The sequence below is a fragment of the Oryzias melastigma genome, linkage group LG13 (assembly GCF_002922805.2).
Source record: "Oryzias melastigma strain HK-1 linkage group LG13, ASM292280v2, whole genome shotgun sequence".
NCBI classification, from domain to species: domain Eukaryota; kingdom Metazoa; phylum Chordata; class Actinopteri; order Beloniformes; family Adrianichthyidae; genus Oryzias; species Oryzias melastigma.
Genome location: NC_050524.1, coordinates 33,652,407 through 33,669,143, shown reverse-complemented (window position 1 = coordinate 33,669,143; position 16,737 = coordinate 33,652,407). Strand labels below are relative to the sequence as shown.

Genomic DNA, 16,737 nt, shown 5'->3' with positions numbered 1-16,737 from the left:
ATAATTAATTGAAAACTGTTGAAAAAATATGAAAACAACTATTTCCATGTAATGTTATAAAATACTTTCGCCCAGAGATGATTTTTTTTGTTTACTTGGCCGCTCTTATTTTGAAAGATGAAAATACATGGCTCAAAAATGCTCTCAACATTTTTTTTTAGCTAAATCATTCCTGTTTTTACAAATGCCCCTAAAATATCCTGTAAAACAAGTATATTTATCCTGGGAAGTGATTCAAATATGACCAACAAGAAATTCCATCACTTTTTGTGCTCGACTACACTAAAAATATGTGAAAATTAATCAGCCAAAATAGAAACCAGTTAGAATAATATCTGCTCAAATGAAAGGTGGATATTTTCAATAAAACATTCAGTATTTAGGGATTATTCAAATTTATATTTAGATTTGTGAACAATCTAAGAGAGGAAATGAAAATATAGTTTGACAGGAGTAGTTCACTTTGGGCTTATCCCTATCGGGGTCGCCACAGTGTAACAGTACCCACTGTTTCGCATCAGTGATTTGCAGAGTTTTTACGCCGGATGCCCTTCCTGTTTGACAGGACATTTGTAAAATAAATATTGAACATGTTTCTGTTGAAATTGGTAAGGTTACCTTTTATTATTTATGTACAATTGTATCAAACAGCGTTCAGCTGTCAGCTTTGCATTCGGCATTTTGTCAGACGTCCCCGTGAAAAGGGTCTATTAATGATCATATTCCACATAAATCTGTCCTAGTGATTTGTCTATATTCTATAGTGAGATTACTTGAGTCTCCGTTGTACTTCCTCGTAGAGCTGCCCTCTGTTCTTCTGGCAGAAACTGTTCTAGAACTTTGCTTCTAAAAACTTCACCTGCAAACAAACAAAAAAAAAAACATTTTAACTCGACACAGAATTTGAAATAGTATTGTAGCTAATCATTTTAAGTATAGTTTTTGAATATGCATTTTAATGACATGCAAAATACCATGATGGCTACAAAAGAAAATAAATCTTTATCTCAATAAATAGAAGATTCAATAAAACAATTTTGCAATGAAAACAACAAATATACAATAAAAAAATGCCTAATTATCCAAGTCACATTTATCATAACATTAATATAACAACCTAGTATTTAATTTATTATCTACAGCTGTGAGTTTTCCCTGCCAGGAATTATATCAATGTTTCTGATAACTATTTATTGTCCATTGGTACATTCTTTCACAACGACTGTTTCATATTTCGTGTTTTCTTCTCTTAAATTAGCCAAACAAAGCTCCGTTTTTGTCACTGATCTGCGTGTCTGATGCTAGCTATAGCTGGCTAGCTAGCTAGCATCACCTTCCAGACATGTGGCACGTTGCGAGCTCCGTCACCAACATTCTGACAATGTTGACGAAGAAGATGGCAACAGAGGGAAGCAACATCATAAAACAACCAGGACTAAGTGATAAACTAGAATGGGCGGGGCCTGTCTACACACACACTCTATAGTTACACACACACTTGTTGGCCAAAATAGTCTCCCCATTTAAACTAAACATAATGTACTCAATTCAACTGTAACAGCAGCTCACACACTCCATCATACAAACCCATTCAGATAAAGACTTTCATTCTGTCACACAAACGGTTAGTGCTAAGGTGAGCTGATACCTGTGCTCAGGTGAGTGTTTATGTTTCGCTGAGGTGGATGGTGATGGAATGTACTCAGGGGGAGAGCGCCCAGCCATCCCCACGCCAAGACCCCCCGCCGGGGCAGCAGCTGCAGCCAAGACCCCCCAACACCCGCCATGGAGCCGCGGAGAGAAACCGCCAGCCGGGCAATCCCGCCCGCAGTTATAATTCTTGCTAGTAAACCAATAAACCGTACTGCAGGATGTTAAGGTAACCTTAGTAAGAATGTTTGAACCTTCTGGTTTCTTGAACCTGCATTGTTCAAGTTCAATTTTGGAGCTTAATTTTCAAGACAAATTGTTTTCATATTGAGGGCAGGGCCCTTTTAGGCATGGAAGGTGGTGCTTTTCTGAAGCCTCGCGCTTTCTCCACCTGTTTAGAGCTGATGACGAGGGAAGGGTGGCAGGCCGGAGGTGGCAGGTGGCTTCTTGCCACCAGTCGTGGCGTGATGGTTGCTGTGATATTTAGGGGCTGAATAATTTAAAGTGCAACAACACATCTCCCTTTGCCGCTGCGAAATGCGGCTCTTGGCTGCATGTTTCATTAATGCCATCGCCTCGAAACCCCTTTCATAATTCAGCAGGCACTGGAGAAGCTGCGATGTGTCGCCACACAGCTCACTGACACCAGGGACACTCTGAAGGAGTTACAGTGAGGCCGGATGCAAAGGAAGCAAACTATGTGGTAGAAAGGAAAAGAAGGAGGCGTAGAAGTGCAAGAAATACTACAGGTCACTGCTTTGACTAGTTGTTCCCCCACTGTGCCCCAGTTGGTGGAGAGGTCTGGCCCATTTTACAGTGTCACTGGCAAATCATTGCACCTTCCATGCCTCGAAAGGTCAATGAATTATTCACACTTTTTGTGCCCTCTTATGTGCTAAATACTGCTCATTCTATTCATGTTGCATGGGCTTCATAACTATTCTGCTGTAAAATCTCTTGTTAAGTCTGAAAGTGGCCTGCAATGGATGAACACACTTTTAGATGACAGTGGCCCCTTCTCTTCAAAGCAATAAGAACTATACCTGATATTTATGTCCTGCAGTCTTGTTAGCTAGCTAATATACATTAGAAACATTCTTTCTTCATTTTTTCCAAAGTCTACTCTTTAACAAGCTGTCGCTGTTGTGTTGGTTAAAATCAAAAGCTCATAGGGAACTCATAGAGGCTCCAAGATGAATGAACAAAAGAGATTGTGTGGAATGAAAGCCATCTTTCACTCTGCAGGAAGATGGAGCCATGACATATTAACAAAACCTATTCTGAGGAAATTACAAGACATATGACTTCTTTTTAAGAAAGGACATAAAGCTAGAGTATTGTCTAGCTGGATGGAGGAGGCGGATTGTTTTGCATCACCATGTTTGGATCTTCTGTGTGAAACGATGAACATTTCTTTTGGTTTTGATCTTCAGCCAGAGAACCTGTAACAAGATCTGGATTAAATGTGTTGTGAACTAGTGCTGACATAAATGATTATTTTAATAGTCGACTCATTACCTGTTAGTTTTTCCGATTATTAGACTTATTGCTTATTGGTCATGCGCAAAGCGAATGTAAAACTCACATCTTAACCATCATTAAGCTTTAAAATAACTACAAATAAAGACAATTAAGACGATAGTTTATTAAACTGAATCCTGCAGCTTTTTTCCTTCATAAATTTCTGGTATTAATCAAGATTAAATCAAATGAGGTCGACATCTGAAACAATGGACTATTTTTCACTAAAGATAAAGTTTTGGTCTCTCTGACTCAAATATAACTAAAGTCCATTGTGTGGTGCTGAACGGTCACAACTATTTAGCTTCACTGCACTCTGACTCTACAGAATTCCAAACAACGATGTTCTTACTCGATGCAGGAAAGTTAACATTTCTCCATGTCCATGTCTGCAGAAAGACTTGATCTCTTTAGAGAGCAGATGTTCCTTCAGCAGAGACATTTCAGTCTGATGGGGTCGAGGTCATAGGGATGCACACAAAACATTTAGCTAGCCTTGACAGTGTGGGGATAAACGCCCATCATTTTTACTCCATCATGAAAGAAGATCATCTGTTTTAGCTGTTTTTGCTCTCTGTTTGCGCTAATGTTAGCTTAGCTTAGCTTACCTACATGACTATCCCTCTTCAGCGTTATCATACTCAGTCACAACATGCCTTCTGTTCAGATGCTCATGCATCACCGTAGGGCTGCTGTGGAACCCAATTCCTTCTTTGCAGATATTGCACTGAACACTTTTGTTTTATTTTTAATGCTTCCCACACTTCAAAGCTCCGTTGGCGTGTTGTTATGGTACCTGAGCCTTCCTACAACTCCCTTTGACATCACTACTGACCCGGATTAGCACTACTGGATATGTATGTCAAACGCAGTTGGCAGACGGGCCTGAAGACAGTGTGCACTGTAGTTTTAAAATAACATAAAGAAGATTAATAATAATAAATAAAGAAAAAAACTAATTGACTAATCGTGGCAGCCCTCTTTTTGACATGCTTTGTTTCCAGAAAAAAATGGGTGAAAATCTTGGAAAATGATAGTTCAAAGGGCTAAAGCCCATTCAAACAATGTAGGAATATTGAATATAGAATTTTCGCAATCACAAAGTTGACCAACGTTGACAACACTTAGTGGACTGGCTAAATCGCAGGTATTTGATGTGTGTTGGTGACTTAAATTGGATCTGAACTTGCCTTTATTTTCTAAGGCATTTATTGCAGTTTCCTGTTAGCATACAAACATTGTCATTTTCTTGTTTTGAGTCCAAACCACTGGAACACATTAGCTTTCACCTCCATGTCCCAGCGGCTCCCTCAGTGAAAGCCTTTTGCTGCCATCCTTATCTTCTTTTGGAAACGGCTCCTGTCCAAGCTCAGTCTGGCAGATAATGGCTGTTTTGTTTAGTGGTAGATCTGCCTAAAGAACATAACATGAATTATTCATCTCCAGCTCAAGATTGCTGTGGAAAGCAATTGCGAGGCAAACAGTTTGCCGAGTTGAAGACATAAGTAAAGGGGGTTCTTGTCAATGTAACACTGCATATTTATTGAATGTGTCATGTGTTATTTATGAAAACTTCCCGACCTGACTGCTTTAAGAGACACCATCATGATGACATTTTCCCTATGCCTCATTTCACCACTGTGAGGTAATAGCACTAGCAGGCAAAGAGAGCTTTTCTTTATTTGCTGTGTGCCAGGGTCCGCTCTTAAGCCACTGTTGGATGCTCAGTTGGCTGTGGGTAAACACGATAAGTTTACCATTCTGTTGTGCGCTGCACTTTCCTTTTATCTAGAGGCCTTACCTGAATCTGGTTCAAGCTTTCCAGCTTGTCACTCCTGGCCTGTTGAGAAGTTTTATGCTGACTACGAGAGGAACTTTTATTTGACCCCTCTAACACATTTCCAAGCCAGTGGAGCTTCTTGTTGATTGTGAAGCCATGCTTATTCAAGGATATAATTTGCCCAGCACAGACATGAGTGAGGCCATGCTAGGATGTGGGCTTTTAGATCAATGTGCCTCCCCTGAGAGCTGCTGACTTTTTGCACCAACAATACTAGAGCAACACTGATTTCACTGCAGAGGAGGTTTAAACACATCAGCTTTCTGCCAAGTGCAAGTCAAGAAAAGAAATCCAAGCTGTTGAGGACGTGGGAGGGAACATGGGTGGCTAAATGCTACTTTTTGCAGGCTTGTCTCGGTCTGTGCATTTGTCTCAGCTCTGCTTTGTCTCTAACATCCCCCTAAAGGTGCTACCTTACAAACTAATAAAGTGCCACTCTCACATGCACCATGTGCTCTCATGGGACTATTGTATTCATTATTGGACTGTATTATTCAGTCTGTTATATACAACAAAACCAGGAGTGAGCACATTAACATGTAATTACTGAATTATTACAAATAATTAAACTTAAAGCTGATAATTGATTAAAAGACCCACGCCTAAGAAAATGATGTCTTTAACTTAAAACATTTTGCTCATGATGGAGGACATATACAAAATAATTAAGATTAAAACTGCATTTCTGAGTTTTTTTGTATTCAAATAGTGATGAATCAGGAACAGATTAAGACCCGCTGTTTGAAAAAGCTTGGGTTTGGGATGGAGAATCAGAAATGGGCAAACCAAAGTCTTCCTGTTCCGCGCCATTCTGATGCATCCACTTGCAGGCGAATGGATCAATGAACATATTTGTTTTCCTCATCTGAGTTGAAATCTGGGTTGTGTCCGGGTTGTTAGGGGCTGTAAGCTAGCAGGAGAGAATGTATACATGGACTGATAAGATACTGTTTTAAGGCTGGTTTATACTTCTGAGCGATTCGTTAACGCTCGCGTCGCAGTGGTCGCACGGCCATCGGAGCAGAATCGCTTCAGTCACATCAGAATGCTGCACCTGCTGATGACGTCATCAGCGACTGAAATGTTACGCCCGGAATGCAATCGTATGCAAGTCACATCATTTGTTTTGAATTTATTTCAGCGATTACAATACGCGACTACGCAGAAAACTCTGTCCAACTATGTCCCAGAAAACAATGCAGGTTTTACATTTAGGCTAAAAACTGCATCATTATCATGAAAAAGACGGGGAGCGCTTTGACAACCCATTAAAAATATGATAAGAGTGGGACTTTAATGCTCTTTTGTATATTTTGTTTAAATCTTAGGACTTAAAGTGAATTTTAGTCACTTTATCTTAATATTGAGGCAGACTGTTGGGCACCTAAAGGCAAAACAGATTTTACTCTGTAGCACCTGAGGTTTTCATTCATATAATGGCTTGTTACGCGCACAAAAAACAACCTGCAAGTTAAAGTGAATGCTACTGCAGACTAGTGATTGTGGAGCAAGGCTTTATATCTGAGGAGACCAAATGTTTTAGTGAAACATTAACAGACTTTTAATTCACAAAGCATCCAGGCATTGGCCTCCAGTATTTCACTTTTGGAAAACTGGATTTTAACATGACTGTTTATTCCGGCATCCAGCACTGAACAATAACAACCCCATGTGTTAACAAGACGAGATTTGTTAGGTTTATTTGACTGAAGAAATGCTGCACATGAAACATAAACTAACCTGGAAACATTTCCTAAAAGACAGTCATAATCTTTTTGGACAAGGAGGACTGTTAACTCTAACTGCTGTTGTTATCAATGCTTTATAGTCAGATATCTAGTCAATTTGCAGTGTTTTTCAACATTTTATGAGCCAAGGTATAGTTTTTCTTTGACAGAAATCACAAGGCACACCAGCAACCAAAAATGAAAAAGAGAAACTCTGAAGTATGTATTTATGTACTGTCCCTCCACAATCTCACATGAATATTTTTGCTATAATTGAGGCACAAAAAGCTTGAAATTGCAGCTGTTTTTCCCAAGAAATTGCAATTAAAGTTACAAATTTTCAGTAATAATTATTGACTAAATTAATTATTTTTTTTCCCCCAGTTTTTCATTTTCCCTCCAGTTTAAACTTTATGTAACCTCGCAAAAAGAAAGTAATAAAATATTCTTTCTAAACAGCAATGTTTTAAATGTGTTTTTTTAGGTTTTTGCAGGAGCAACTGTAAGGGTACAAAAGAAAGGTAAAAGAGGGAGTTTAGAGAAAGCAGAACATGGTAACAGAGGGAAGTAACATCATAAAACAACCAGGTGTAAATATTTATCTGGAATGGGCGGGGCCTGTCTACACACACACTCAGTAGTTACAGACACACCTGTTGGCTAAGATAGTCTTCATCTATAAACTACTTAAAATGTACACAATACAACTGTAACTGCAGTTCACACACATACTTCTGCTTATAAACCCACACATGTAAAGCCTTTCATTCTGTCACGCATACTATGTGAGCTGACACCTGTGCTCAGGTGAGGGTTTATGTGTCGCTGAGGTGGATGGTGATGGAATGTAGAAAGAGGGAGAGTACCCGGCCATCCCCACGCAAAGACCCCCCCGCCGAAGCATTAGCAGCAGCCAGGACCCCCCAACACCCGCCATGGGGCCGCGGAGAGAATCTGGCCAATCCCGCCAAGCACCCAGACCAGGGCACGTGGGGCCGCCGCAGAGGCCCCTCACACCCAAGAGCAGGAAGGCACAGGAACACAGAGAATGCAGGCCCCAGCCCAGCCAGAAGAGCAGAGCGGCTCATCACAGAACGACTAGGAGCGCTGATCTGACCAAGACATTTTTTTAGGTGCACCACTAAGAAATTCAGTTGCAAATTTGACCAAATTGGTCGCACTCTAGAGCCCTGAAATCAGCCTTCAAGCGATTTATTACTCTGATAAATGTGAAACCTGCTGTATGTCCAATGCCACAGCTCCCCAAATGGCTAACTGCAAATGTTTTAGTTGCATTGCAGTGATTCTTAGTGGTATTTGTTATTCTTTTGCCTTTATAAACAAAGTGTGTATTTATATCACGATGTGACTTTTTCAGATGCTCGACAAGCTGAGAGACCGATGGAGTAACACGGGTCTGTGGGAGAAGCTTGAGCAACAGAAGACTGTGATCACAGAGCCTCGTGGTGGAGCCAAGGGAGATTTTGATGAGCTGCTTCAGACTTATTACGATGCCATCAAATACTGTGATGAAAGAGGTGAGACCGCTAAACATAATTGGACTGAGCTCCCTCTGTTATGTTTGATTAATTCTATTACTTGATCAATATGAGGAAGGAGTGCCAGTGTATCTGACATTGTTTAAGTTTGTAGAACTTGAGAAAACTTACTTGTTTTTCTTTTGTCATTATAATTTAAGCACAGCCTTGTTTCTTTGTTTCAGACGGTGCCCTGCTCATTGCTGTGTGCAGAGGAAAAGTCAGTGAAGGGCTCGACTTTACTGATGACAATGCCAGAGCAGTGGTGACCATTGGAATTCCCTTCCCAAACATCAAGGACCTCCAGGCAAGTAACATTAGCGATCTGCATGAACTCCTACTTCTTAACCCTTTAACCTCTGAGGCGTCGCCAGTCACACTTTAACACAAAATTTTTGACATACTGTAACTGTTCAACATGATCAACATCATTCCATCGAGTTAATGGTTGAAAAGTTTCAGTAAATCAAGAAACATTAACACTGGAGCTCCACTGTTAAAGGGTTAAGACTCAATTGAGGGTTCGGCTAACAGATGTTAACATTTCAATGTTTCATGTATCTAAGGCATTCTTCTTACAGTTTTGTGAGCTATAAGGTTGAGGCACCATTTGCAGTTTTTGCAGCTTTAATTCTTCTGGAAGTCTTCCCCTCAGGTTCATGTGTGTTTGTGGAAATGCTCATTTGTAAGGTCAGGCTCTGATGATGTAAGACAGTGTTTTTCAACCAGTGTGCCGCGGGACTCTGGTGTGCCGTGAGAGATGGTCTGGTGTGCCGCGGGAAATTACCCATTTTCACATATCTAAAACATTTACCATCACTATGGTATATGCTCTGTGTTCATCCAAACAGCCCTGATTTAACACTGGATATTTTGGAATATGCAAGATGGTAAAATAAATATTTCTTTGATTCTATAAATGACTCTTTAATCAGAATGACGTTACCGCAATCTGACCACAAAGTGATTGAGATTGAGAAACAATAAAGTGACAGCACCTCTGCGCTGTAATGATGCTTCCTAAATATTTTAAAAAATGTACACTAGATTGTGGAGGGACTGTACATCAGTACAGACTAACATTTTTTACCTTTATGATGCTAGTGTGCCGCGGGATTTTTTTCATGGACAAAGTGTACCTTGGCTCAAAAAAGGTTAAAAAACACTGTTATAAAGGGATCCAGGTTGGTCCTGATTTCTATTTTATTCACCTTATTTTGTCATTTGAAACATTAACAGAGAACCTCTGTGAAGCGGTGATTATCTTTTTTTTTTTTTTTACTGTTTTATGCTTTGTATTTTTTTCTTTACATGTTTGAAATAAATCTAAAACTGACAGCAAAAAAGTAGCTTCAACAATCAAGATAAAAATACATCAACTATTAACTAGAAAAAGTTATAAACTTTAAACTAATATTACTATTAAACTAGAACCTCGGTGTGTAAAAATAGGGTGATGGTCGTTTGAGAAAAGTTTGGAAACTATGGAGTTAGTTAAAAATAATTAATACATTTAAGCTTGTTTATTAATATGGCCTTTGACAATGGATGTTCACTTTAGATGTTCATGCATCTAACCAAGTATGTTAATAAACCTTATGAGGCATATTGTACTAATAAATGTCTTACTAACACCCTTTAAACACATTAATATTTGTTAATGTGTTAACAAAGCTTCTTAAGGAATCTTATTATAAAGTGTTACCAAATCCTTAAAAATAGAGGTGATTTTCTCCTAAAATCTTAGTTTCTGTAGGGTAGTAAAAGAGACACTTGCTGTCAGTTTTAAGCCTTTATTCGAAGAGTTTTTTTGAGCCAGAAAGTTCAAATCTGGGAATATCTCAGTGTTTTTTTTTTCTGCTCAGACTGCTGCCCAATTCTGCTATGCTTTCTAATAGTAAAATGATGTGATCTGTTCAGGATTTCAGCCTTCTAGTAAGGCATTTGTTTGAAATAAAAAGCTTTAAGTTTACAGTGCTGATCAAAAATAATAAAAAATATTTGATCATCGATCGGGAGTCTGAAACTATGTGATGGGGTCTGATTTCTGATTATGTGATTGGATCAGGACATCTCTATCAAAAACCAGAGCTTTTTAAATCTCAGGTTTTTGTCTGCTCCTGATCGGTCAGAATTTGAATGAAAAAAAAAACACTCAGAAACACAGTTTTAATATTAATTTTCTCTATATCCATCCATCATGAGAAAAATGCCACAAGAACATGTTAAACATTTTTTGTCTGAGTGGGTCTGTAAACTACGTCCTGTGAAATCATTGGCTACATTTACATGGCCCCAAGTAATCTGAATAAACGCCTGATCAGAACAGAAATGCGCCATGTAAACACGCCATTCAGAATACTCTGGCCCGATCAGACTCTTTCAGATCCAGATTTCTTTTCGATCAAGACAGGTGGGTCGGACTTCCGGTGATGTCATGCTAACGACACCAGCGTGACAAACCAAGCTTCGTCAGAGGAAAAAACTTAAACTGTGACTTTTGATAAAAGAAAGGAACCTAACTACGACAAAAAGGATAACTATAGAAAACGATGGCCTCATCCTTGAGACCCAGAGGACCTGTCAAACAAGGTGCCCCGAAAGACTCAGACGACAACTCTGAATAGCAACACCTCGGCGAGGGAGGGTGAATCATCGCTAATAGAAGAAATGAGAAGAATGCGTAAAGAAAACTCACAGGGACACCTACAAACCACACAGACTCTTACATCCATGGAAAAATCATTAACAGAGATTAAAGAACGATTGAGTGATCATCAGAAAAGGATTCTCGAGCTGGAGGAAAGAGTAAGCGGGATGGAAGACACGGAGTCTGAGCAGCAACATGTGCTAACCCACCTACTCCAACGGGAACAAAAACTCACAGCGTTGTAGCATTTTACGCTTTTCTTCTCACCACAGAGGGATATGGTCACCTCCCCCTGCCCTATTGCTATCAGGGGCCAGACCACCAGGTTGGAAATTTGGAAGTCTCACTTTATACAAAAATAATTTGTTTTGAGATACAAGTTTCATTTTTGTCATTTTAATTTTGCTATAATGGCGTTTGAATTTTTCTGTTTTTTCGAATTATGTTTCGAACATGCTGAAGATAATAAAGAGCTGCTTAAAATAAAAATGTATAGTTATAAAAGCAATGTTTCTTAAATTCATTACTTACAATATAAAATGAATAAACAACCCAATTAAAAGGAAGAAAATACTCTGACAATTGAAGAAACTGCAATGTTCCATCGCTTTGCTCCAGGAAACGCATCTTACCGAAATGGAGCATCAAAAATTGAAGAGAGAATGGGTAGACCAATTCTACAATTCTTTATATGGGCAATGTAAAAAAAGAAGTGTCGCAATTTTGTTTCATAAATCTATATTTTTTCATTGTGAACAGGTCTTTAAGGACAAAGAAGGACGTTATGTTATGGTTATTGGTACTATTGCGGGATATAAGGTTACTATTTTGAATTTTTATGCACCAAATGATGACTGCCCAATTTTCTTTAAAACACTGTCCCATTTAATAGCAGATAGCGTTGAAGTTTTCTTCATTATGGGTGGTAATTTAAATTGTGTTTTGAAGAATCGACTTGATAAACTACCAATATCTTTAAAACCCCAAACAAGGATGTCGAAAAGTTTAACTAACATGATGAAAGAATTAGGATTAATAGGTGTATGGCGTCATATTCACCTACAGGAGAAAGACTTTACTATTTTTTCACAAGTGCATGGAAGTTATTATAGATTGGATTACTTTTTAATACTAAAAAAAGATTCTTACCAGGTTAAAAAAATGTACTATTGAACCAATGGTTATTTCAGATCATAACCCAGTGACAATGTCAGTTTATATTGGAATAGAAACAAATAAGAAGTAGACTTAATGTCTCCCTACTGACAAACACAACGACAAGAGAAGAAATAAGATCAGCTGTACAGGACTATTTTGCTTTGAATGACAATGGTATGGTTTCACCATCTATTCTATGGGATGCAGGAAAAGCTACAATAAGAGGAATACTAATTTCTATAGGTTCAAGATTAAAAAAAGAAAGACTAAGACAACAAATAGAATTAGAAACAAGTATTAAACAATTGGATCAAGAACACAAACAATTTGGTAAACAAAAGACATTGGATAAACTTACTGAAACGAAAATAAAATTAGATGAAATACTAGCAGGCTGCACGGTGGCGCAGTGGTTAGCGCTCTTGCCTCACAGCAAGAAGGCCCCGGTTCAAATCGCGGCTGAAGGATTTTGAAAAGAATCGTTTGGGACCTTTCTGTGTGGAGTTTGCATGTTCTCCCCGTGCATGTGTGGGTTTCCACCGGGGACTCCAGCTTCCTCCCACCGTCCAAAAACATGCCTCATAGGTTAACTGGTGACTCTAAATTGCCCCTAGGTGTGAATGGGAGAGTGAATGTGTGTGTGATTGAGGCCCTGAGACAGACTGGAGACCTGTCCAGGGTGTACCCCGCCTTCGCCCATCAGCAGCCGGGTTAGGCTCCGGCACCCCGCGACCCCGAAAGGGATGAAGCGGTCAGGAAAATGAATGAATGAATGAAATACTAGCACATAAAGCAGAAAGAGCTCTAAGATTTATTGACAGAAAATATTATGAAATGGGTAATAAGGCCAGTAAATTATCATTTCAACTACGGAAACTGCAAGCTAGCCGTGTAATCTCAAAAATTAAAGATCTTAATTCCCATAAAACTGAGACTAATCCCAAACAATATCAAACATTTTTGCTGAATACTACGAGTTATTGTATAAAAAATAAATTTTAGATTCTAGAGAGGAGAAAATAAATGACTTCTTTAAAAAACTTAGACTTAATAAACTGACAGTGGGTGAAACCACAATATTAGTGGAACCAATTACTGAAAAAGAAGTCCGAGACTCAATTAGTAAATTAAAAAGCAATAAATCACCAGGAATTGATGGATTCACTGGAGAATATTATAAAATATTTGAACGAATTAAGCCAAATGCTGTGTAACTATACATTCAGGTAATTTACCACAAACATGGTCAGAAGCCATTATTACAGTGATACATAAAGAAGGGAAAGATCCACTTAATTGCTCCAGTTACCGTCTCATAAGTCTGTTATGCGTTGATTACAGAATATTAACATCAATTCTAGCAACCACACTACAAAAGTACATTAAAAAATTAATTAAACCAGATCAAACAGGCTTTGTTGTTGGCCGCCAAGGAAAAAACAACATTAGGAGGGCGTTAAATTTACAAACTTTAATGACAAAAACTCCAGATCCATCCATGCTTCTCAGTTTAGATGCCGAAAAAGCATTTAACCGAATTGACTGGGTATTTCTTGAAAGATCACTATTTGAGATGGGGTTTGGAAAAACATTTATTAGATGGATAAAATGTTTGTATGAAAATGCAAAGTCAAAAGTAAAAATCGATGGACACTATTCAGATTTCTTTAGCATAGAAAGAGGAGTTAGACAAGGCGACTCCCAATCTCTTATTTTATTTATTTTAAGTATTGAACCGCTAGCTGAAGCAATACGGCAAGATCATCAAATAGAAGGGATTGAAGATGGTAAGAGCTATGTTCATAAAGTTTCTCTGTTTGTCGATGATATCTTATTATTTATAAAAAATCCACTTTCCCCAATCTCACGACTTCTGGCCTGCTTAAAAGAGCTTGGAGATATTTCAGGATACAAAATAAACCAAAACAATTCTGAAGCAATGATGATATCTGGGATATGGCCACGCGAACTTGAAATAACCGATGGGAAATGATCCCCCTATCTCTTCTAGGCAGAGTAGAAACAATTAGAATGAATGTCCCACCCTGTTTTCTATTTTTATTTCAATTACTCCACATAAAAATTCCATCTTTTTTTTTCACACTCTAGACAAAGTAATCAACAAATTGATAAGGCAACATAAAAAAACAAGAATCAAACTTAAAACCCTGTACTTAGCCAAAAATAAAGCCGGCTTCGCACTACCAAACCTAAAAATGTATTATTGGGCTACTCAATTAGGAGCAATGGTAACCTGGATAACCGGAGATAAAGAAGCTCAATGGAATCAAATAGAACAAGGAGAAGTGAAAAATATAAAACTATCAATGCTCCCCTTTATGAATATAAGACTGTCACAATATGGTGTGACAGGAGTGGCCTGGTTAACATAGGAGGCTTCTTCCAAGTTTCAGGAACAGAGTTTTATTCAGAGTTGCACAGCTCACACCAGCTCCTTCCCTCTGCCAGCCTCCTTTTACACTGAGCTTCTCCCCTTTTATAAATCTCAGCTAATTGGCTGGCTACGCCCAGGAAGGAAGTCACCTTGACCAAACAATAGAAAAAAAAGAAAGACAAAAGATAGAAATGTCCTGCAAACTATACATTTAAAGTCCTGTAAACAAAACAGACATAAATAAACAAACACCTCAAAACATTACAAATCAAAAAGTAAGCAAACAATTTCAACCCGTCTCACCTTCCTGTGCCCCACCCTTAAACAGGAAGTCACAGGCTTGGCCACCATTTTGTCCTGTGGGCATCAGGAAGATGAGGTGAGAGATCACAAAATCAATAAACAACTTTAAACATGTGCAGTCTGTTTTGTTCCTACTTGATATTTTAAAATGTGCTAACCACAAGTGAAAAGTAGATGCAACTATTTTGTCACAAAGACAAACTAATAATGGTTTTGAATGGATAAAGCATACTCTAAAAATCTGGTCAGAAATAAAAAACAAAATCAAAGATCCCGGATCATTCTCTCGAGCCATGCCTAAAACTGAAAATGTTGATTTCCCACCATCTTCAGGGGATACAGGCTTCAAATGATGGCCAGAAAAGGGTCCTATTATTTTAAACCAAGTATTTGAGGGAGAACATCTTAAATCTTTCTCCCAGTTACAAGAACAATATAACCTCACCCAAAAAGACTTTTATAGATATTTACAAATCAGAAACTATATTACAAATCACAAGGAAAGGGAGAGAATTAAAAAAAAAAAAATGCATAGAAGAACTCGTAATATTAATATTAGAAAAACAAACCTCAGTTCGAAAGCTTACTTCTCAGATATACAAGAGATTGTCATCATGTGCAATTCATAATACTTATGTAATAAAAGAAAAATGGGAATTAGAATCCAATAAAATAATTGAAAATGATTCATGGGACCAAATGTTTGAAAACTGCCACAAAAGTCTTAACAGCCAACAATGGAGAGAGTTTGACTGGAAATATAAAATTAGATATTTCTGCACACCAATGGTTATTTCTAAATTTACAAAACAATGATATTAAACCACCAACAATAATTAACTGGAAAAACAAAGTAAAAGAAGTATACGTGATGAAAAAAATGACTGCTTCCTTCCAAATGAAAACAGACATATTTAATGAGGAATGTAAAAATGTAAAAGACTATTTAAATATTTAAATTATAGGTTGTTTAATATCTTTATTTATAATCATACGTATATATCTATAAAGATATAGCTAAATATAAGTACTCGAGGTTTATTTATTTTTCCTTTTTTTTTGTTTCTGAAGAATTGATGTGTTTTATATGTACAATGCCTATATTTAATTGATGTGTGTTTTGTTTGGTTCTGTCTCGTTATGTATCAGTTGTGGTGGAAAATTAAAAATAAAAAAATTTTTAAAAAAAGACAGGTGGGCTATACTGATTGTTGATCCGATCAAGCTGAATGTAAACACACGCTCTGATCGTGTGTCATTACTGCGCTGGATTTTACGTCATGCATAGAGGGTCTGGCAGTCTTTGGAGCACCAACAGAACCGATCAGTGGCTCTCCGCGAGCGAACTCTTTTCTTTGAGTAGAGAAGCTAGCAATTGTGCGCAGGGGGTGCTTTGTTACGTTGTGAGCTTTGGACCGCAGTGCATCTGGCTGATCTGCGTGAGAGACCCGCTGAATTCAGGAGAACCATGTCTCCCGGGAGAACTGCCTCTCCAAGCGGCATCGGGACGGTATGAACCGGCGGATGCAGCTGTTGAATGCGTAAAAGCTGCTCCGCGCACCGAACAGCCCTGAGAAACAGTGTAAAAATCACATAAATTCATATTTCCAATCACATCCAAACAGAATAAAGACTGATCTTATTCCCACATATTTACGTGCAGGCAATATGCACATTGCCCGCATGGATTTAAAAAATTATGAGCAAACAGGCTCTTCAAGTATCATCTTGCTCTATACGGGATCTTTGTTTGTTTACAACGGAACTCATTATTTCTTCTTCTACGACTATTTCCGGTATTTTAGACAGTTCTGCGCATGTCAACATGATTTATCCTGATCAACTGTGTGGCGCATGGAAACGTTTGTTCTTCTTTTTTTCCTTTGGGCTTTTCCCTTCAGGGGTCGCCACAGCGAATCAGTTTCCTCCATCTAAGCCTGTCTTCAGCATCCTCC

The 16,737-nt window shown here is 38.3% G+C and overlaps 1 protein-coding gene and 1 long non-coding RNA gene across 2 annotated transcripts in view; one reads left to right on the top strand and one right to left on the bottom strand.

Annotated features, from left to right (window-relative positions):
- The window catches only part of LOC112136438, a 2,924-nt gene extending 1,765 nt beyond the window's left edge, over positions 1–1,159 (bottom strand). The window contains exon 1 of the long non-coding RNA XR_002917345.2: positions 774–1,159. This is a non-coding gene — a long non-coding RNA (uncharacterized LOC112136438). The remainder of the gene's footprint in view (positions 1–773) is intronic.
- Positions 1–16,737, top strand: part of brip1 (BRCA1 interacting protein C-terminal helicase 1) — a gene marked incomplete at its 5' end in the record, with an annotated part of 129,498 nt that overhangs the window by 33,172 nt on the left and 79,589 nt on the right. The window contains 2 exon segments of the mRNA XM_024258134.2: positions 8,117–8,276; positions 8,462–8,583. Coding sequence (XP_024113902.1) covers positions 8,117–8,276; positions 8,462–8,583 — 282 coding nt within the window.